The following is a 24,489-nucleotide window of genomic DNA, read 5'->3' as shown; positions in this document are numbered from 1 at the left end:
GTACCTTACCTTTACTTTACTTACTTTACTACTACTATATACTAATAAGTATAGTATTACTACTATAGTATAGTATATATATATATATATATATATATATATATATATATATACATATATAAGACTAAAATACATTAAGTTATACAATACATCATGACATATAAGCTTGAATAACAAGTTAATACAGAACATAAGCTTTAATAACATCATGACACACATATTACAGCAATATACTGCTCTGACCAATGATTTTAATAGTATGTCAAACTATGACCTACTCTACACATGTTCAAGAAAATTAACTGTACTAATGATATATTGTTCTTAAAAAAAAAAAGTCTCTCATATGACAGAATATAGACATATTCCTCATTACTTCTTGAAAGAAAATTTAAAAAATTACTAGATAGCTGCTTTGAGTAGTTAAACCTAAAGGTATAAATCTTGACTATGACATCACAGGTCCCCACTTGTTTGTTTCCCATTCATCACCCTTTAATTCCTTGAGTTAGTTTTATTATCTTTAATATTTGTGGATTCATTTCTTTTTATAATTTTTAACAAAACTTTTAGTTGTCACTATTTATTATCTTTAACATGTTCTAATTTTTTCATGTGTAGTTTAGATTGACAATCCTCTATTACCTTGCACTGTATATTTTGTTAAGAGATGATTATTTCAAATGCATCTTGTTATTAGTTGTGCTTGTCTGTGTGTACAGAGTGAGGCAAAAGTAACTGAAAGGTCACATTAATCAGTGGCAAGAACATTAGATTAATATTTCAACATTACATTCTGACACTGAATAAAAGTCATAGATTTGTAAGTTGTTCACAATAACACATGTAACTCATTTAACATTTAACCTTGAAGAAAGAAGGTCCACCTTTCAGAAGTACTCCAGTTGAGTGTTATCTCTTTTTTTATGAGGTAATCACATTCAATTGTAAAATTAGAAATTGTAGAGGCAATTCCTATAAGTTAATAATTTACAAATGTTATTTTTCCTAAACTGTTCTGTAGTAGCACTTATAATACAAAAATTACAATTTCTATTCATATGGTGACAGATTAGTCAATATAAAGTTAAAAATGGTTTAACATTATTTAACTTTAAGAAATAAAACTTATAAAGATTAATATGAAAAATTACAGAGTTAAAATAATGATGTCTTTTTTGTACACAAGACATGGATAAAATACCCTTTTATGATCTACTTTGTCTTGTACATTCCCTGTTGATATATTATAAGCAATTTCTTCATGACTACTACAACGACGAATGGAGATCACATCTCCACTACTTGATCCCCAATCCAAAATACGTTCTTCAGAGTTTGACCTTGGACTTTTTGGCTTGTCTCCTGATGGTCTACGTTCTTTATGCTTCCTTTTATGAGACAAATGAACTGTGCAAAAAGTTAAAATATCATCACTCTATTTACTATAAATAAACACTACACTGATGCTAAAAAATACTGTTCTAAAGCAATTAAAAAATATTTTAAAGATGTACCAGAAGCCTACAAATCATATGAACATATAAAACCTTATAACAGATGGAAATATTCTCAATAAATTACACTGATCACACTAACTGGCCATTTTATAAGGACCTCTCTTTCCCAATAACATTTTAAAAACACTAGATTTTTTTCATATGCAAAATATACAACTGTCTGAATGACATAATATGAGTGCCCATCTAGTAAGAGCATTGATATTAACTCTCTCAACACAGACTCAGTGATTTGACCGACCAAGTGACCTCTTTGTACTCATTTAAAGTCTTTATAGATTTGATACTATATAGTATGTATATCTTCACAAAATTTGGAAGTCTTTCAGTAAACATTATAAGTCATGTTTTTAGTGAAGTATATTAAATAAACTAAAAAAAGATTTAACCATGAATATACTGAGTATTTGTTTTGAATTGTCCATGTGCAAAGCGATTTTCATGATGAAATTAAAAATACTTTTCTTTAACTCAAAAATATCAAATTTCATTTGTGTAATCTCTAAAACCTCCTAAATACATTTCAATGTTTGTTTTCAAGAAAACTTTATATTTTATTTGTTATTTTCTTAACCCTAACTCTATATGGGTTGGTCAATTTGATCAACCTCATAACCACCAAAAAAAATCTAAATAAATCTAAATTACCTTTTTCTTTCTTTCTAGAATGACTTCAAATTGAAACATGAAACTACATTCATTTATCCTAAGTAGCTTTAATCTTGTAATAGTATACATCTATTTATAATTAAATTTTATTGTTTTATTGCCCTTTGAACCATGTCTAACTACTATTCACACCATTATAAGTTTCACTTGGGTGATGTACAGCTCAAGTTATGCTATGAAATTACTTTAGCCATGAGCTGCTCGCATGCGTGCCTCATGAAACATTTTTATTATAATATTATCCTTATTATTTATTTTACCTAATCTAACCTTAACTAACATAAAAAGATCCTTATATTTACATTTTAGTTACTTTTAAAATAATAAATAAAGAATAAACATAAAAACAACAAATAAAGTACTTACCCAAGTATTCTTTTTTCTACTGTTGACTGTTGATGACACTTAACCCTACTTTTTTATACTAATGGTAGTAATGCACTAAATAATTTTTATTTAATTAAATAATGCAACAAAGAACATAGAATAATAACATGCAAAAAGCAGACAATTTTCCCAAACTATCATAATTTTTCTGGCTTTCTAACAATGCAACAAGAGCCATTACAAATTCATCCAAGCTAGTCGTTACCTTTCCCATGGGAACAAAGCTTGTACTAACAGAGAAATTGACAACTCTCCATTACGAAACAACATAATATAATACATCATTTGAAAGATGAAAACCTTGGCTTTCTATTGGTTATATATAATATATAATTAAATGTAAGAGAGAATGTGACAGGTGGGTATGGCAAGAGGGTTTGATTTTCTATTTGATGGCTCTGTAACCAAACAAAATTGAAGGCTATAAATTATTGATTGTCTAAGCAATGATAATTTGATAGTGAGCAATTTACATTTAATTTTGTACTTATTGGAGTGGTGGCGGATAAAATAGAGGAAAACAGCTAGAGAAAATGTATCATGCGTCACCCCAGGGGAAATTCAGGATTTTTTAAAATATTACCTTATAAAATTAAGAACTTAAAACTTATATACTATTAAAATATGGATTATTAGCTAAGATGTTATGATATTCTAATTGGTATAATGAAACAAAAAGTAGATTTATAAACTTTTGAATATAAGTCACTAAAACCTCATGACATGCACAGTAAAGGATGCCTGTGGCGATAGAGTTAAAAGCAAATGTTTTTTACCAGATGTTAAAAGACATCTGTCATCAGAGATTATTAACTGTGGCAAACAAAAAGAAATATGATTGCAGCTAGGAAAAGCTGGCTGCAAAACAGACAGTAACGGATTGAGGGATGAAACTAATAATCCAATTCTATATAAAAAAGTAGAAGATGGAAAACTGTGTCTCAATTGATCAATTCCTTCAACAGTGGTCAGAATCTCTCCAGCTGTTCCATGAATGATGGAACAAAAACTGTGATATACATGTGATTGACATAGTCTGGACTCATGCAAGATGTCAGAAGATGTTTTGATTTTAGCCCATGGTTTGCAATTGGATAAAAGATGTTTGGAGAAGAGTATAATGGTGAATTTAACATTTATGTACATCTTAAAAATCCTAATAGGGATTGATATCTGGAGTTATTGTCATGCTGTTTGAACTAATTTGATACAGTTCAAACAGAATTGGTCAGTGATGCTGAATCAGAGTAGAATAGATTTACTTACATGCTTTAGATAATGATGAAGAAAAATGCAAATATGTAGAAATATTCTCCAAGAGCCAAGTCTTTTTAACCAGTAGCACATTACAAATGAATTTCATGTATTAGTTTTTCAGATAATAGATATATATATATATATATATATATTTTTTTTTTTTCTGTGGTGAAACCTTGTGTTGATTGGCAACATTATATTTTATTTATAAAGTTATCCAAGAACTCACCCTGTTAAGAGAATGTTACCCACACAATTATACCACTTCTAATAGGGTACTTTGTTGAAAAAACACCAAACATTATAAACTTTTTCTCCAAATTTTTACTATATTTTTTAGCTACACAAAGGGTGAAATGCAGCTCATCAGATCATATCCCTTGTTGCTATTGGTTCATTGTCCATATTTTTATATTTACATTTGAGTTAAGTGTTTTTTTTAATAAGGAATTGCAGATTGGTAAGCTGTTGTTACAGTATTTTTGTGTTGTTCAGTTGTCACTGTATTGTAATCTGTATTTACTTTTTGTTTTAGTCAAGTGTTTCTTTAGATTTCAAATGCTATGTTTTTTCCAATAAGACAACTCATAATTACATTGATTGGGCATCTTACTAGAACCTTCACCTAATACTGGGTTGGACCACATTTTACCAAAATACACTTGTTCCCCAAAGACATAATTGGCTACTCTATGGCTAATGGTATTTTCTCCAACTCTAAAAAAGATTTTTTCATAATAACATACTTTGATAACTAAATCTAACATAGAAACCTATACACAGTAGAAAAACTAGGACAGTAGAAGCTAATTGGTTGATACTTTCATGATCAAAGTGAAATATTTGAAGCATATCATTAATTCGGTTTAATGTTAGTTTTCTTGTGGCATCATGAATGCAGGGAATTTTTGTTTTCCTTCTTGCACTATATGCTTCTAAGTGCATAAATTTCCTTATGAACTAATCATTAAACAGACAGCAATCTCCAAATAAAGCCAAATATCATCAATTCAGAAAAGTAAACCAACAAAAATTAATAAGAAAAAGATACACTTGCTTATATATTTTTGTGTTTTTGTTAAGTACAAAGCTACACAGTGGGCTATCTGTGCTATTTCTATTGAAACCCAATTTTTAGCATTATAAGTCTTCAGAATAACTGCTAAGCCACTGGGGGGCATTTTCTGTGTGTGGTATAATGTTTTTGCATGTTTTGATCATTTGTTCAAGCAAGCTTTGGCAAACTTAATTTCAACCAGTAAGACTTTTGTCATTTTACTTTTATTACAATCATTTTATGCAAGACTCTCTATGACAGAGGACTGAGGAAACTTCTTTTGTATAAAATGGAACAATTCTATTCTTTCCAAATTAAAATAAATTTGGGCCTACTTTCATACTCTTCATTACCTAGATTGTATGCCTAAAGGTTACATGCATTTTATTTTACTTGGCCTAGTCAATTACAACTACTTTCTTCAATAATACAAATTATTTCATATTTCTCTGTGCACAGTTACTGAATAATGTTAACATGTATCACATGCAATATTACTTGCAAAAAAAAAGGAATCTCTATTCAATTATATAAAAAGATCTCAACTAAACTCAAGTTTAATGACATTATTAATTACATAAAAGGATCGCAACTAAACTCAAGTTTAATGACATTATTAATTACATAAAAGGATCGCAACTAAACTCAAGTTTAATGACATTATTCAATTACATAAAAAGATCTCAATTAAACTCAAGTTTAATGACATTAATCAATTACATAAAAAAATCTCAACTAAACTCAAGTTTAATGACATTATTCAATTACATAAAAAGATCTCAATTAAACTCAAGATTAATGACATTATATGACCTGATGGGTAGTTGAATTCACAACTTCTAGAAGCAGATAAGAATTAATCATGAAGTAGGTTGTTTTAGAACAGAGAATGGCAGATAGAAAAATAAAATCAGGCACCACCATTTTGTTTAATTAAAAAGCATTCTACTTATTGCAGTAAACATCCATGGAAAAACTATACGTTATAAATATTATCATAAAACAAAATCATATTGAAACCTAAGTGCTTACATTAAGGTTGAGGCAATCAAATATAAACCATTGTCATGGTTAGTAGCCTATACTATCACCTAAGACTAATCATTAATTAATAATTTTTGTTTTATTATTGTTACTTAGATACTAATAATTTACTAACTAGTTTTTATCATACACTTAGGCTGCTAATCTCTTGCCATCTTCAGGTCTCCCTTATTAGAGATTAAATCTACTATTTCATTGTTTTCAACAGGGGTATCCAGATTTTGCTGATTGCATATGTTCTAAGTTGAGAGTTAAGTGAATATCAAAGGCTTCTTTTATCTTTCTTTCGGTGGAGTTCATTTTGACTGTTGTATTAACTATCTTCTAACATAGATTATTAATGTTACAAATTCTGTGTTTAAATTTTCCTATATCGCAAATGTATTGCCGAAAAACACTAACCTCCTCCCACACTTTAGCTTTATCCCAAGGAAAGATCTCTTCTTTGCCTGTCTAAGCATTGGTATGAATTCTACCTCGCATGCTCCAGTCTTTATACCCAACTATATTATTCCTAGTGATTTTAATCTTGTGACTCTCTCGACCTACGTCAATGTGCCCGCTACACCCAATCTGTATATAAGCTCCTCGTTATTCTTTCTTATTCACTTTTTTGAGGCTGGCAAGATTATCAGACCCAAACACTTTAGCTAGAATCCCACATTGACCAGGTTGAGGAGCCAGTGAGGGCAAGATCTACACAGAAAGCATCTGCATAGAAAAACAGCTGTGCAAAATTGAGATGTAATAAAGCACACTAGTGGGGTCCACACTACTTCTGGAACAGGTATGCTCTTCGCCCAGATAAAGTGAAATTTAAACGTGGGTAGTAAAGGCCAACTGGCTACAGAGTTAACATTGTTCATTATCATGAGATTCATCCAGGCCACAACCACACAAATGGAGTTCTACATCTTGTCGTTGAAATTATATCCAAGGTGTAGTGGCTAGGGCATGGGGACTGCAATATGATATAATTGTATAATAGGAATATAATATGAAGGGAAACCAACCTTAAAGTTTCAGAATGTTGCATGTTGAGCCACCAGAATTATGAAGAGAAGGCAAGCAACACCTAAGTGGACAAATCCTCACTCCAACCTGAAGAAGCACAAAATGCAACAAACCAAACTCGGAATTACAGAGCCAATTTACGCTTCACACAACCTAAAGAAATAGAAATCATCCAGCCTAGAATTACAAACTGAAATCCCCTAACTCCTCAACCTGGGAGGCGAGGCAACACTTCCTGCCGCTGGAATTATGAGGAGGATGTGGAACAAACAAAGTTCAACTAATGGCTTATAGACGTGAAGCTCCAAATGTGGAATTACAAGAAGTCAAGGACCCTCTTCCATGATAATGGAAAGTAAAAGAATGACCAAAAAGAAGGGCCACATTCTCACATATGGATAGCGAAATGTCATCTCTGAACTGGAATTACGAGGAGGCTCCCACATAGGCTGGATCGGCTCCCCACCAGACATCTGGGAAAAAAACCATCCAGGGTTAAGGATGGGAGGGGTATTCAGCTTCACCCTCTTCTCCGTGAAAGGAATAAAGAGTACAAACAACACAAAGAGAAGAACAGACCTCTGTCCACCACTCCAGCAACTGGAAACAACAGAGTGGTAAGGCTCCCTTGCTCCACTAGAAGAGAGGGAGGACTCACATTGGGGAGTCCTGAGGAAGGATGCTCCAAAGTCAGTGCATTAAGTGAACCAAGTTCCCTATATTGAAAATCAAACCAACCCTGATTTGTTCAATTAAGGGGTTATCAGGGATGGATAAAGTCCCTTTATGCTTTACTCATGATAATCCATGAGTGGCCATCCAGTATTGTATATGTGATATAGAACAATTGTTCACAACTCAGAAAGTGCCAAGGCAGTCTTATGGAACACCCCATAACAACAGAACTTGTTACCACAAATTTAGGATTTGTAAAAGGATATCTGACCATGCAAAACTCACCACTGAGTGGGATCCAAATAAGAATGACAAGAAGGTCCCTGAAAATAATAGCACAAAAGAAATGAAGTTACTCACCACTGGCACAATCAAGCTGGGATGTTTATAATAGCCACGGGGAGTACCTGAAACTCATAGAGAAGGAAACTGATAAATAATGTAAATAGTGCAATATAATGTATTAGATGTGGTCCACGTACCAGCCTGTATGATTTCCTACATCAGATGACACAACTAAGCTGCCAGGGACATCGATATAAGTCAAACTTGATGAGATGAAACCCTAAGAAGTCTCCAATCCTCCAATGAAAGACCACAGCAAGCTATCCAAACCAACTAACAAATCCAATTTGTCAAAGTGACAGGGTTAAGTCATTTGATACCAAAGGATCCCAATGGATAAATAACCAGTGGGATGAGCCCTGAAATGTTTCAGTGCATGCCACATAACATTGGAGAGCCTTAAAAAGGCATAAAAGACAATCTAAGCAGTCCTATAAATGAGAAATGGAAGGAAGATGAATAGAGAGAGAGAAAGCCTTATCTCCTACTCTAACTGTTGCAGTTTTAGGTACAGAGGACTTGTCTGGATACAACAGAATGTAGTTGGAATGGTACAGTATCCTATGAACACGAAGTGCAAACACATCTGAATGTCAATGCCAGGTAACCAATAGCAGAAGAAAATATGTTTTAAGTGAAAGATGATATAGTGAACATGACCCCAAAGGTTCAAAAGGTGGACATGATAATGCATGGAGAACCACTGTGATATCTCAGTTAGGAACCTGGAAAGAGCAACGATGACTGATAACCCGAAATGATTTCAAAAGTAATGACAAACCTGGGGACTCAAAAACTTGTATTCTCTTAGAAAAACGAAAAGTAGCTGATAAGGCAGTCTTATACAAGGAACAGACAAAGATGCCAAACCTTTGTCATTTCCTTTGATAAACTTCCAAAGAGGAATGCCAAATGGAATGTGCTAATAAGGATGCCACTTGAGATGTCAATCCCTGAAGTCGTGCAATGGACCATATAAAAGCCAAGCGTGAAGTCAAATAACACTGACTACTGGGTGAAAAATTTCTGACCAGGGCTGACATAAGAGAGATGGTCAAGGAGGAAGGGGAAGAGGTTGACACTGCTGAAGATACTGAAGGAGAGAAAACCAGAACTGACCTGGCCAATATGGTGCCACCAGAAGCACTCAACAGGACATGGAGTAAATCAGTGCCAGAACTTTGGAGAGCAGAAGAAAAGCATAGAGATGAAGACCTGTCCAATCCTGACTGACAGCATCTACTCTCAAAGTCAGAGGGTAAGGTACTGGAGACCAGAACGACAGGAGCTGAACATTCTAATGTGTAGAAAAAGCCTCAATCTGTGATGTCCCAAGACAAGAGCAGATCCAACAAAAAACTTGAAGAAAAAGCATCCATTCCATAGGAAGAGCTCTGCTGGGGCAAGATAATTGGTCAGCCACTAGATTCATTACCCCTGGAGCATGACAAGCAAAGAGAACAATCTAGTGCTTGTGTGTCCAAAGGAGAAGATTCACTGGTCGAAAAAAGACAGATCTGGAGTGAGTGCTTTCTTGCTTTGAAATATACGCGAGCACTGTGGAATTGTCCAAATGAAGAATTACCAGTTCCCTCAGAACAAAATCGAGACCCTGAGTTATAGCTAATTGAACTGCTAAAAGTTGTAATAGATTGATGTGGGGAGAAGCTTCCTCTACTTTCCAAAGTCCCTTGAATTCCATATTTTCTATACGAGCACCCTAGCCCTGAAGAGAAGTATCTGTGAACAGATGTATATCTGGCCATGAGGGTGGTACAGGGATACCTACTGCTGTGTTGTCCCTCTTCAACCAGCAGCTGAGATCCAGCAAACTGGAATTCAACAGTATTACTGGACAATGCAGCGCATCTGTGCAAATGTTCCACTGATTCCGTAACAACCACTGAAGGGCTTTCATGTGGACTTGACCTAAAGGAATGAGTGATTCCAAGAATGCCCACATCCCCAAAAAGAGATAGAACTGTGTGTGCCTGTGGAGAAGAAGACAACTGTATTTGAAGAAATACCTATTCCATGGCTTGAAAGAATAGAAAAGAAGGTTGGGCCTGGCTTAGTCTGGAATGGGAAAACACCCCTAATTGGATGACGTACTGTGTCGGAGTAAGAACAGATTTCCTGTTTTTGATAAGAAACTCTACTTTTGCAGCTTCTGATAATAGGGTTTGAGTGTGCAGTTTTGCCAAAAAGTGAGAAGAAGCCAGTCATCCATGTAATGGTGAGTGTGAATGCAGAATGAAGATGATCTGAAAAAGCTATAACTATCTGGCAAAAAACATATGGAACAGATGCAAAACCAAATGGTACAGCATGAAACTGAAAAACCTGTTTGCATGAAACAGAGATAACACCTTCAAGACTCTGTGATTGGGATATGAAGGTAGGCATATGCAACATCAAATTTTGTCTTACATAGTCTGGGTGAAAAGAGCCACTAAAGGGTAAAAAAGAGGAATTGATTGAGATGAGAAAAGTCTACGACTGGTCATCAATCACTCATCTTTTTCAGTCCTACAAACAACCAAGAATAAAATCCCTTGACAGAGAAGGTGATGCACTCTATGGCCCCTTTGTGCAGAAGATCGTGGAGGGATTTTGCATGATAATAAGAAGTTAGAGGGTCCTTGAGGAGTGGAAATCCAACTGGTATGAGAGACAGAGGAGTAGGAGACTTGAACTTAATCACTAATCAGCTCCTGAGAACTTGAATGACCCACTTATCTGTGGTGAATGTCTATCATACTGACAAGAACCCTCTGAGATGAGACCCCACAGGACCTAACACCATAAGGTAGTCACTGATAATGAAATCTGTGCTCCACTCTAGAGGAGGATCCTCGCTAGTAAGATCGAAATTGCCCTTGTGTTCTAATGGATTGTGGCACTAAAGCAGGAGGTCTGTAAACTCAAAAGGGAGATTTAATAAACCATCCTGTAGAAGAATTTTTGGACAGTTGAGAAGCTAGTGTAGAAAGTGAAGAATATAGATGGGCCACATCTACTCAAGATTCCATGGAGTTCGGAATTCATGCAAAAATAGACTGAGAAATGGATCTTCTCTGAGATCTCTAAGGGCTGATGTAGGAAGACAAACTCTTTCCATTAAGGCATCTCTCTCCAAAAGATCCCAGGAACAAACCAACCAAGATACCAAGGAAAGTTTGTATGTTTGTGTAAAATTAAGCACAAAGCTACACAATGGGCTATCTGTGCTTTGCCCACCACAGATACCAAAACCCAGTTTCTAGCATTGTAAGACTGCATACATACCGCTGTGTCACTGCAGGGCACCAAGGAAAGAGCAGAAGCCGATAACCTAACCAAAGTGGAAGTCAATAAATGACTAAGATCCTCCAAATTTGAGCAGGGGATCTATGTTGTAAGTGACAGATGAATTCTGGAAAACTGAGATTGATTAATATTAACAGTGGTATCTTGTCTAGAGCCCCAAATAGGAAGTAGAAGGTCTAACCTCTGAGAGTTCAAATAAGGATTATCCATATGATGGAAAGCCAAGACATGCTGATCCAATAAATGAGGAGGAAAAGGCATGGCAGCACCCTCCCTCAACTGATCTGCAAATCTCCTTACATGCACAGCAATGTCTTGTGAAGGTGGAAGGACCAGGTAATCATATGAACTAATTTCTCCCAATAAAGAATGTGAAGATTCATAAACCACAGGAGGGATACTTAAACCATTACAAACAGTACTAGCTGTAAAAAGGGTGCAGGAGGCAGAATGTCCATCCAAGATTCATGAGTAGCTGGTTGAGCAAAAAAATGTGCTGGAAAAATAGAGTCTCAATTCACACTAGTCTACCTTTGATCTTCCACAAACTCATCCTCAGAGCCAACACGAGAAAAAACATCAGACTACATGTAAGACTCTAGCTCTCTGTGTATACGAGAACTGTGTATCATTTGCAAAAGGTGACCCCTGCCCGATGCCCGGGTAACATTAGACTCGTGAGGTGGTAGAGGAGGGACATCAGGCGACTCTGAGTCTGAGACATGAACACGAGTATTCGTATTAAAAAAATGTCTCAAAACAATTTTTTTTATTGTAAATTCAAGAAAATAAACAATAAACTCAAGCCTCATGAAAAAGATCTAAAATAATTCCAAAGAAAATGCTGATGGGAAACCCACGGTAAAGACGTAATACTGTCTTCATAATTTTTGTCGTAGAGAACAAGTGAATAATAAATAATTATAGGGAGCTTATATAGAGCTCGGGTATAGAGAGCGCATTGACCTAGGTGGAGAAAGTCACTAGATTAGAATTACTAGGGACGGTTTAGTGAGTTATAAAGACTGGAGCTAGTGAGGCAGAATTCATATCAATGCTCAGACAGGCAAAGAAGAGAACCTTTCATCAGAATAAAGCTAAAGTGGGAGCGAAGGAGAGTGTGTTTCAGAATTTATATTTATTTATATGGTGATATTTGATCTTATCTTCAATCAATGTTTTACTAACTTCCAGAATTAGTCTTTGATATTATGGGGTGTTGACAGGTAATATACTTCAAGTCCTTTAGGAATTATGTTGTTTATAGTTATGGAGGAAAATAGAGTAGTTATTTATTTTAACATTGGACTAGTAAAAAAATTACTAATTAAGAATTAGACATAGGTTACTATATAGTTTACTAACCAAGATAACAATAGTACAACATGTAAACCATCAACCATGATTACAAATATTTTGAAGAAATAAAACTTTAAACCACCTTAAACATGTTATATGCTAAATTACATATACTAGATATTTTATATAAGGTAAAACCATAAATAAAAATGTACTTCAATGCCAAGTGTGGATTAAAATAAGCCAAACTAGTAATAGCATTAGTATTACAGGGAAAAGCAGAACACTGAATTTTAACATATTGGTTTTAGCTAATGTTGTGAAAATTACCCTAGAAATTTCAGATTTTTCACTTAATGGTATAATTATCGTGCATTAGTTTTATCATATACAACAAAATTATGATAATGTTTTCTTTAATTGTGTAAAAAACGTACAAGCAACTTATTTTTAAGTAAAAGAATTTCTTTTGTTTAGCTTTGAGCTAAAACTTGTTAAAATTGACAATAAGCTTAATGATAAAAGATGAAACTTTTTAGGCATAAAAAGCTAAAACTAATCCCACAGAAGAATAAAATATTGTTTTTATATTCTATTTATGGAAGTGTTTATTAAATCACTTAGAAAAAGACATTTTTTGTTGTTTTGATGATTTTCTTCATTCACTTCATTAAAAAATAAATAAAAAAAGAGTTTATCAAAAATATGTTACTTCAGGGAATAAAATCTACATCAATTTACCTGTCCACAACCAAAGTGGGGATCTGTTTTTCTTGGGCAATATATTTCTCCAAAGGGGGTATAACAATAGACAATGGTTCAAATGCTACAGAGGGGCTAACTGGAGTTGAAATAATAGACAGTGTCTAAAAAAAAAAAAAAGAACACATTTGTTATTAAGCATATTTCACAATTCTGCAATTCTAGTAATACTATAAATAAGCAGTACACCCAAATAAAAATAATAATCCTTTAACTCTCTCAGAACGAAGTCTGTCAAATCGACTGACCTTGTAACTACTTTTGTACTCATTATAGTTTCTATACTGTAACTTTTAATACAATTGGTGTATCTTCACAAAATTCGGCAGACTTTTAGTAAACACTACAAGCCTTTTATACACAAAAAATCAGATTTTTCAATGAAGTATTTTTACTAAAGATTTCTCCATGAATCTAGATAGTATTTCTACATAGTGCTAAGTGATTTTCATGTTAAGATTAAAAATACTTTTCTTCATCTCAAACATTTCATATTTTATTCATAGAATCTCTAAAACCTCCTAAATACATTTTAAATGGGGTTTTTTTCTGTAAAACTTTAAATTTTATCTGGTATTTTCTCTATCTTAAACTTTATACGAGGTTGGTCAATTTTACTCACCAAGTAACCACCAAAAAAAATTGAAATAAATCTAAATTACCCTTTTTTCTTTCTAAAATGGCTTCAAATTGAAACCTGAAACTACATTCATTTATCCTAAGTAGCTTTAATCTCGTAATAGCACATATCTATTTATACTTAAATCTTATTGGTTTATTGTCCTTTGAACCCTGTCTAATTACTATTCCTGCCATTATAAGTTGTAAGTCACTCAGCAAATGCAGCTCACGTTACGCTATCAACTTACATTATGCACGAGCTATTTGTGAGTATACCTCATAACAAAATTTATTATATTATTATTGTTATTATTTATTTCACCTAATTTAACCTTAACTAACATAAAGTTTCCTATTTTACACTTAGTTATTTTGATAATAATAAATAAAAAATATACACGAAAAAAAAGAAAAAGTACTTACTTGGGTTTTCTTTTTTTTTGCTGTTGACTCTTGATGACACTTAACCCTACTTTTTTATACTAATGGTAGTCCTGCATTAAATAGTTTTTTATTTAATTACATGATATGCCAAAAAACACAAAATAATAATGTGCAAAAAAAAGCAAACAATGTCCCATAACTATTACAATTTTTCTGGCTTTCTAATTGTGCAACAACAGATGTTAGGAATTCAGCTAAGCCTATCAATGTGTTTACCATGGGAATAAAGATAAAACTGGAAGATAAACTGCCAATTCTCTGTAGAGAAAACAGCATAATATAATACATCATTTGATAGATGAAAACCTTGGCTTTCTATTGGTTATAAGTAATATAGTATTGAATGTCAGAAAGAACTGGTGGCAGTTTCTGAATGACAAAATGTGACAGATGGGCATAGCAGGAGGGGGTCTTGTTGTCTCTTTCATGGCTCTGTAACCAAATAAGATTGAAGGCATCACCTGAGTGATGATGATATTATAATAAGTAATTTATGTTAAATTTCGTACTTCTTGGAGGGGTGGTAAATAAATTAGAGAAGAGGAGATGCCTAGAGAGCAAATGTCACAATTCTTACATTAGGAGAAATTCGAATTTTTTTTTTAATATTGCCTTATAAAAGTAAAAATTTAAAACTTGTATACTATTAAAATAAGGATTATTAGCTACGTTTTTATGTTATATTTATTGGTATACCATGAAAATAAAGTAGTTTAATTCAATTTTGAATGTAACTCACTAAAACCTCATGTGCAGAGACAGAAAGCCGTGGCGAGAGGGTTAAAATCTAAGAAATGTATGCCCAAGAAAACGTGTGTTTATCACATTCTATACAACTGTATGGAATTTTTTACATTATATTCTGAAAACTATTTCTACTGATAATAATAGTTTAATAAAAAAAACATCTGTAAGTTACAAAACTAACCAATTGCAAGTCAGTAGTTTTTTTTCAGTTATGGTCTTTCTTATTTTAACTTATACAAAGACACCAAAAATTCAACAAAATTTTTAAGACCTATATTTGCAATAAAATAGAATGCTATAACATCTTTTTGTATTTAAATTATTTTCCAAAATTAAATTAAATGCTCAATAAAAATAAATATATTTTTCCAAATAATTATTAATTTTTTAAGAGCATACCAGGTCTTGGCTAGTGATGCCTTTCAATCAATGGGCTCAGTCATATGAAGTTAAGCCTTATGCCATTTAGATATGACCAAGTGGTGTAATCAAACCTTAAGCAGTGTTATCCATGGTTCTCAAAATAAGTTATGAGTATACCTAACATATACCAAAATATCTTTGGTTTACAAGATTTTACATGCTCATTATCTGGACTGTTCCATAGGAGTTCTCTGCCTCCATCTCACCAGAGAAGCATCCAAAACAGATCCTATCTAGGTGAAACACGAACTGCACAGAGCATGCCATTTGGTTTTTGAGTGAAAGTATCCTTTAGGATATCAGAATCAGCACACAACTTTGGGAGCATGTTTTTTGATTGAACTGCAACCCTGAAGAAGCATCCAGAGATAGAGATAAAGGCGTCTACATGATTAGCATGGGAGCAAGATCTAACCCCAGCTGCTGACCTGCTGAAACATCAAATGTTTTGTAGCAAATGAAGCTATTGAAAACTGAAAAGTGAAAGAAATATAATTCTGATTTTAGTAACTTCAATCATGCCAAGAACACAACCCAGACCTAAATTGGAGTGAAAACTCTTACACATGAAACATAGCCACCACAAAAAACAGCCATAACACATGCACTGACTTTACAAAGAGAATAACAACTAATAAAGATTGATGATCTATAAAACTGCATGCTTTCCTTGGAAAGAAAGCAAGGTATGATCAACAGTTTCCTGAAGATTCCTTTATATGCAATGCCTGTCACAGAACATTCATGAAGCACAAATATGTTAAACAACATGATGGTCTAGATGTCACTGCACATGATGAAGCATGCCCTAACTAACCACTCAGAAGTTTGAAATAGATACATCTGTTCATAACACAGTCTTATTTGACACATGGAAAGTGTTTATTCAAGAGCTAAAATATAGTCAAGCCATCCTAACCAGATAAACATATATACATGGCAAAATATCTCACAAATCAAAGTGTGAAATTCAAAGTACTTACAATAGCTGGTTTCAACAGAAGCAATATTCTTGATTTATTAATTGTTATGTATGAAGCATTGGAAAAAGAGAAAACTTGTGGCATTGCTTCTTGATAATCATACACACACACATTCAGGATAGCTTGAATGGTTGCGATAAACAAAAATCCAACAGGAATCACAAAGGATCAATTTTGTTAACTCAAATGTTATGATAAAGACATAGAAAAACTACTAGCTGTTCAGCATGTTTGGCACTTCTCCTAAACAATAAAAAGCTGCATACAGGTATGTCTTTCTATGTTCTTGGTAAATTTCAAATAGTGTTTGAACATCATCATTAGAGGAACTTGAAGTGTGCAATTATATCATGATTTGTGCCAAACATCTTAGTTTAGAACATATGTCCAAGGAACAGTTTACAGAGGATCAGAGAAGAACGCTTGTGAAGCATATACTGTCATGTGGCAATAAAAATGTTCCAACAACAGAGGCTGATGGAACACAGATTTATACAAAGAAAAGTGGCAATTACATCTTCCACTGCCACTCATTTAGCATGAACAAATATAGGCTGCTACTAAAATCTATGGTAGTATCTGGAGCCAATGAGAACATCCTTGAGGTTCTGTGGCTATATTATGTTGATGGACACAACAATGATGGCTTCATTCTGGACAGCCATTTGATGAACAATATTGCTGAGTTGCAATTATGGCTACATGAGAGGGATCTCATCATCACTGACCATGGCTTCAGAGACACCATGGGTTAACCAACCAAAATGCTTGATTTTTCCACCACAGAATTCAAAGCATAATACAACAATGGAAGCAAACAACTTGGGCCTCATCACAAAGATGAGATGATTTGTTAATTATGCAAAGGACCATATTAAAACATGGATAATGTTGACCAGGTGAAGCCAAGTTCTCAGATCCCATATAATGGTAATGATGTAAACACAGTTTGTGTAATACACTTCAGGCTCCTCTGAAAACTGATTCTGCAGGTGATGATTTATAGAAGAATGATTTTACTGTTGCACACACCCAATGACATGCAGCATAGAGTACAAAGATATCATCAACATCTCATAAAATGGACACCATGGATATCAGTGAATGATGATGCTTAATGAATATTCAATGAATGTTGGACTAGCAATTTCTATGTCATCACCCAAGGTGTTTACCAACAAGCTTGTGATCAGTGGAACATATATCTTCAAAAGAAAACAATCCAGATATGCAAAGTCAAATACATACTCATTATTTGTATTATATGACAGAAGCACTAATGCCATGTAGCCAGTAATATCATGATTCTGAATATCAAGGTCTAGAGCTAAAATGGTTGGATATTGTGCCTATATTGACTTTGTCCTGTAATATTTATGGCTAGAATGGTGAGATGTTGTGTCCATACTGACATTGCCTTGTGGAATTTGTGACTAGGATGGTGGGATGTTGTACCAATACTGCCTTTGTCCTGTAGTATTTGGGATACAAAGACAAACATTAACCTCAGTGACATTTGCTGCAACACATGGAGATCATGGTTAAAATTCAGACAACCAGAAAGATCAAGATAGTTAAATGATTGTCAGTCCATGCCTTCATGGCTAGACCCATCCACTTTCTTGGACTGGGTCATAAGGTGAGGTAGTGCATGTTATTTTTCTTCATAGGACACATGACAATACTTTTATGAAAAATTATATTCAATTTATGCACAGGCAAAAAAAGGCCTTTGTGACAAACTATCCTTTGGCAAATTTAATCAATCTATCAGAGCAGTAAACTGGTTCTATCTTCTTCTTACTATAATGGATGTAGCGTATATGTCAGTATTTATGTATGTATCGAAAACTACACAAAAGTCTTCAAACATCAACATGTTGATAATATTGATGCAGAGATCAAATATTGATTGATTAAAGACTTTTCTGTATTACTAGGGTGTGTTTTAAACTTATAAGAAGAGAATCCAATAAAAAAATTGTGCTGAAATACAACAAGATCTTAATGCCAGAAGTGGTGATTGAGTCCTATGAAATGTGGCGCCATCCATTGAATGGCACCATAAACAAAAATCCATAAAATAATTCACTCTTTGGGTATTCAAGATTCAGACAATTTGAAAAATAACTATGGTATGTGCAATAACTATTTCTTTATAACAGAACACAATCTTAAATAAAAGTACTCTCCCACACAACAAGAACACGACTTTCACTAGGACTGTACATGAGGGTTGGTTTATATCTTTATTGATCTAATATTTAGATGTAGTACTAAAAAACTGGAAATATAACAAAAACTGTTATTTTTTCAATAAAGGGTAGCAATTTTAATATATAGAATCATAACTGTTTATATCAGTAAAATTTGAGCTCTATACATTGAATCATTTTGATGCAATAAATTGCACAAACCGAACACTTTTCCCATGCAGTACTTTCCAGAAAAAAATACTTTTTAGAAAATGTTCACTTTTTTTACAATTTTTTAGAATTAGATATGAATACTATGATTAGTAATTACTAGCACAAGCAGCCACCTGTAGGGTGGCATTTCTACTAGTAAAATTAATACAAGTTGCTTATAAACTAAGAATAATTTAAGACACAACAACTAACCTCACACAGGTTATTCTAAAACAGCAATAGAATGAACATAGGACAAGATACATACAAACATAAAAAAAATTGACTTCTTAGCAACTGTCTTTTTCAGATGCATGTGAAATTTACACTGTAAAAACACAGATCATTATTAAATACTTACAAGATATATTTCATTAAAGTGTGGTGATTACAAGAATCCAAAAAGTAAGTGACATACATAAAAATTTTAAAATAAAATGTATCCTTGTGAATTAAAGGTCAGTAACTCTGTAAGACCTCTACAATTAGAGCCTTTGTAACAAGTTATTTTTGACATCTGTTACAAAATTTTACAAGGAAAAAAAAAAGACTAACAAATTGATCTATCAACTCCAAGTAATGACTGTTAAAGTGAATACTTTTGGGTTCTCATATATAACATCAATCATATGCTTTTTATTTTTGATACATACAGTATGTTTCATTTTCCCCTCAATAAATACACTTCAATTAAGACATTAAATAAACTTATTTTATAGTTAAGCTATTATTCACTGTAATTTATCTTTTATACTTATTTTCAGACTTGAATCCATATATACAAAAGTGAAACCATACACATCATACAAAACCCAAATTAAAGTGTAGACATGAGTGTAATCACAAGTGTAAAACCTATAAGGGTTTTCTTTATAAATGCTTGAGTTTTAAAGTATCTTTTGTGTTACAGTTTCACAGACAAATATTAGTAACACATTTAATGAAAAAACTTTGATCAAACATTTTAACCACAGAATTACACAGCTTGAATGCCCAAAATGTTAGTTCGATCACTTCATCTACAGTAAGTAATATACTGTGCATGACAGTCATCTGATTAGGTGATATATGTTTATAAAGTACTTAATACTCCCTTCCAAAATATTTCACTTTACTTTAAAAAAAAAGTAAAAAGCTGAAATTTAAGAGGTACATTTTTTTTTCTACCTTTACTTTGTCATCAATCTTTTTTTAATGTAGCATTGTTGTTTTTATGAAACTGTTTTGTTTTATTCTTTGTTTTATTTATTTCATAATAAGCTGTCACAGCCTTTATAAACTTTACACATAATCTGCAAAAGTAAGTACTCCTTCATTATTTTAATTATTCTTATTGCTTGAAAGTAGTTTAAATTTTATCCTGGAAAACCAGCTAATCTAAAACCTTTAACAATCATGTAAATCTACCTTGGATTTTTCTGAATCTGTAGGAGCCAACAGCTTTGAAGATTTTTTCTTTATCTCCAGTGGTTCCTTCTCCTGCTTTGTACCTGAAGTCTTTGGAAAATAGACTTCAGAGTCAACATCAAATATCGCATAATAGTCAGTAATAAAATATCCAATAACTTGGCTAGTCACTGATTGATCTTTAATGCCTTTCATATCATCAGAAAATCTGTAACAAAGAAATATCAATTTCAGCAATAATGGTAATATTTGTGAAAACATTATAGAAATAACATCTCAAGATTTTTCAAATCTTTGATGCCAAAGAACAAATGAAAAACAAAGTGAGTGTAAAATGTAGGGCTGTAATGAAGATCTAACTTCTGATAGTACTACTTTGCATAATTTACCAGTGACCATCACCACAGCTACTAGTTTATATTAAATTGAAAATTCTAATATCTTACAGGTAACAGATATAAATGGAATAAAAGAATCACATGTAGTTTATACAGAACTGTAAACATGTTCTTATGACTTAAATAAAAATAAAAACACATTATTTATGTACACATGACTGATGTCGCTTGCAATACTCATACAGTAAGCTTGCATTGCAGGGGCTCAACCATAACTCTTCTCTCACAAGGTCTTGTACACTAGGTATTCAGTACATATTTTACTAAAACATTATAGCCACTTTAGGTACCTCCCCAGTGACATAATATCCTGCTTCCTTGCATGCAGTGGTACCATAAAGAAATGCTATGTATAATGACTTGGTATATAATAAAACAGCTTCTGTTTGACTCTTTCGACATGAACTCAGTCAATTTGACCAAACACATGACCTCTTTGTATTTGTTTAAAGTCTTTATAAATTTCGTTCTTTTAACTTTCAATATAGTGTGTATATCTTCACAAAATTTGGCAGTCTTTCAGTTAATATTATAAGTCTTTCACATACAAAATATAATATTTTTAGTGAAGTATTTTTAATAAAATAAAATAAAGATTGTCCATGAATATATTGAGTATTTGTTTTGAATAGTCCGTGTGCAAAGTAATTTTCATGTTAAGATTAAAAATACTTTTCTTCCTCTCAAAAAACTAAAATTTCACTGGTGTAATCTCTAAAGCCTAAATACATTTCAATTTTTTATCTGTTATTTTCTCTACCCTAACTCTATACAAGGTTGGTCAACTTGACTGACCTCATAACCACCCCCCCCCCCAAAAAAATAAAAATAAATCTAAATTACCATCTTTTTTCTCTCTAGAATGACTTCAAATGTAGTTTGAAACTATATTTGTTTATCCTAAGTAGCTTCCAACCCATAACAGTGTACAGCTATTTATAATTACATTTTATTGTTTTATTGCCCTTTGAACAGTGTCTAACTACTATCTCTGCCATTATAAGTTGTAAATCACTCAGGAGAATGTGCATCTCATGTTAAGCTATCAAATTGCATTACCCATGAACTACTATGAGCTACTCACATTTTTATTATATTATTATTATATATTTTACCTAATCTAATCTTAACTAACCTAAAAAGATCCCTATTTTTACATTTTAGTTACTTTTACAATAATTAAAAAAGAATAAAAATGAAAAACAAAAATAAAGTACTTATCTAATCTTATTTTTTCTTGCTGTCAAATTTTGGTGACAGTTAATGCTACTTTTTTTATGGTAGTAATGCACTAAATATTTTTTATTTAATTAAATAATGCACCAAAGAACATAGACTAATAGCAGGCAAAAAATAGACAATTTCCCCTAACTCACCAAATTTTTCTAGCTTTCTAACTATGTGACAAGAGTCATTACAAAGTCACTCAAGCTAGTCATTAACCTTCCCAGGGGAATGAACTGTGTATTATACATGAAATTAACACTTATCTGTTCAGAACACATTATCAATACATCATTTGAAAGATGAAAACCTTTGCTTTTTTTTGGTTATAGGTAATGTATAATTACACGTAAAATAAAACTATTAACAAAACCTGGAAGAGAGGTTATGACGGGTGGGTGTGGCAGGAGGGGTCCAATTTTCTGTTTGATAGCTCTGTAACCAAACAAAATTAAAGGCAATAAAAAATTATGGTTTGTCTGAGCAATGATGATTTTATAGTGAGTAATTTACGTTTAATTTCATAGTTTGGGGGGGGGGTAAAATAGAGATGAGAATATACCTAGAAAAAATGTGTCACGTGTGTGACACTAGGAGAAATTCGGGTTTTTATAAAATATTGCCTTGTAGAATTAAGAACCTAAAACTTATATATTATTAAAATATGGATTATTAGCTAAGATTTTATGCTATACTAATTGATATAACAAACAAAAAGTAGTTTAACAAAATTTTGAATGTAAGACACTAAAAACTTGTGTCATGCACAGTAAACAATACCCATGGTGATAGGGTTAAGTAATAGGAATAATACAAATCAAGAAATCAAATTGTGTACCTTCTGTCAAATTCCTGGCTAGCAAACAAACCTTTGACCACAGCTCGAGTGAAATTAAAATCAAACCTACAAAATTGATCTTTTAAGCAAACTTTTTTTTATACATAAAACATATAAAAAGAACAATATAGTTTTCACTAATAATATATTCTTTATGAAATTTATACTGAATTTATACTTTAAGTCATCAGAAAATTAATAACAAGAGAAACAGATTCTTCTTACAAAATTAATTTTCACATTGATATACTTTTTATGCATATACCCAAAAACCTGAACATCAAGGAAGGAGAAAATGACTTTATATTACTTTCCAGGTACAAAGACTAAAATTTTTCTTCCTGTTGCTCTTTTTTTTCTTCTATTCCCATTCACCATCATATAGTTTTCAATAAAATTAGATATTTCATCACTACAACATCCATACTGTTTCCTATGATGTTACAAGTATAAATGTTCCATTCTGTTTTACAGAATTTAACACGGGGCAGCTTGATTTGATTGCAGGACCTCATTGTGAGAAAAGTAAAGAAAACATCACAGGCAAACCAATGCAATGTAGAATACATTCAAATGGTACTACAGCTAGTAAGTAATAAATGTTAAAATTAAAAATTCTGAAATTGTTCCATTTTGAGTAAAAATATAAGGAAACTCAATTTTTTTCCATGTAGTTGGCACCCCAGGACTCAAAAATTCATAAAACATAATTAAGACTTTATACCTTTCACATCAAAGACTATAAAAAACTTTGTGAAGTATTATCTACTATAAACTTTGAAAGTGATGTATATACATAAATTTATTTCAAAATTTTACATTTAAAAAACCATAAAGTTCTTAACTATTCAAAATTAACATAATGGAATCCCAAATAATCAAAAACCTTTTTTATATATATTTACAAGTTTTATAGCTACACTAAAATAGTACTGTAAAATATTTAAAATATTGTCCTCCTCAACCTCCAAAAATAGTCTTCATTTACATAGCTTTAATAATAAACACAATTTCTTAAAAACACTTGATAAAGACAAAAAAAAAAATTTCTTAAGTTATTGTGGAATGTGTGCAATAAACAACTCATCAAACTTATATTATATATATATAATTAAGCAACAAAATATGAAAATGAAATACAAAATCTAGTCAATTTTAATAGAAAAATAAAATTTTAAAATAAATAATGTACAGTAAACTAGCCTGAAAATGTTTGGTCCAAAAACAATACCAAGAGCTAATGGTCCCATTTTGTTTTGATCTTCATAGCTAGCAACTTCTTGCAAAAACTGTGAGAAGTACTTTAAAAGGTTGAAGTTTACAAAAGGCATATTTTCCAGCAGGCACTTCAACCTCCTTGCACATTCCTCTCGCCAAGTTCCACAAGCTGTGGGAAAACCAATTAAAAATTTAATAAAAGCCAGTCACTTACAAGAGGTCACTGATGTCAGAAGACTTGAAAGTTGTTATGTCTACTTATTAGATGTCTAGACAGTTCTTCAGCAAGTTGTAAGTGTGCTGTCTGCATTACAAGTTACTAATAAAAAGAAACTTGAACATACACACATCACGACAAATATCTTAAAACTACAACAAAAGGTTTTGCATTTTTTCTACTTTAGTAACTATATATATATATATATATATATATATATATA

General features: G+C 32.4%; 1 protein-coding gene across 1 annotated transcript in view; it reads right to left on the bottom strand.

Moving 5' to 3' along the window:
• LOC106478506 overlaps positions 1-24,489 on the bottom strand; it is a 64,689-nt gene that overhangs the window by 25,877 nt on the left and 14,323 nt on the right. Inside the window, exons 6-12 of the mRNA XM_022382133.1 lie at positions 24,035-24,218; positions 20,372-20,579; positions 13,318-13,442; positions 4,493-4,550; positions 3,898-3,907; positions 1,295-1,412; positions 279-378 (exon numbers count right to left, since the gene is read on the bottom strand). Coding sequence (XP_022237841.1) covers positions 279-378; positions 1,295-1,412; positions 3,898-3,907; positions 4,493-4,550; positions 13,318-13,442; positions 20,372-20,579; positions 24,035-24,218 — 803 coding nt within the window. The remainder of the gene's footprint in view (positions 1-278; positions 379-1,294; positions 1,413-3,897; positions 3,908-4,492; positions 4,551-13,317; positions 13,443-20,371; positions 20,580-24,034; positions 24,219-24,489) is intronic.

This window comes from Limulus polyphemus, unplaced genomic scaffold (assembly GCF_000517525.1).
Source record: "Limulus polyphemus unplaced genomic scaffold, Limulus_polyphemus-2.1.2 Scaffold219, whole genome shotgun sequence".
Lineage (NCBI taxonomy): Eukaryota > Metazoa > Arthropoda > Merostomata > Xiphosura > Limulidae > Limulus > Limulus polyphemus.
Note: the sequence above shows the minus strand (reverse complement) of the source record. Positions and strands in the feature narration are given on the sequence as shown.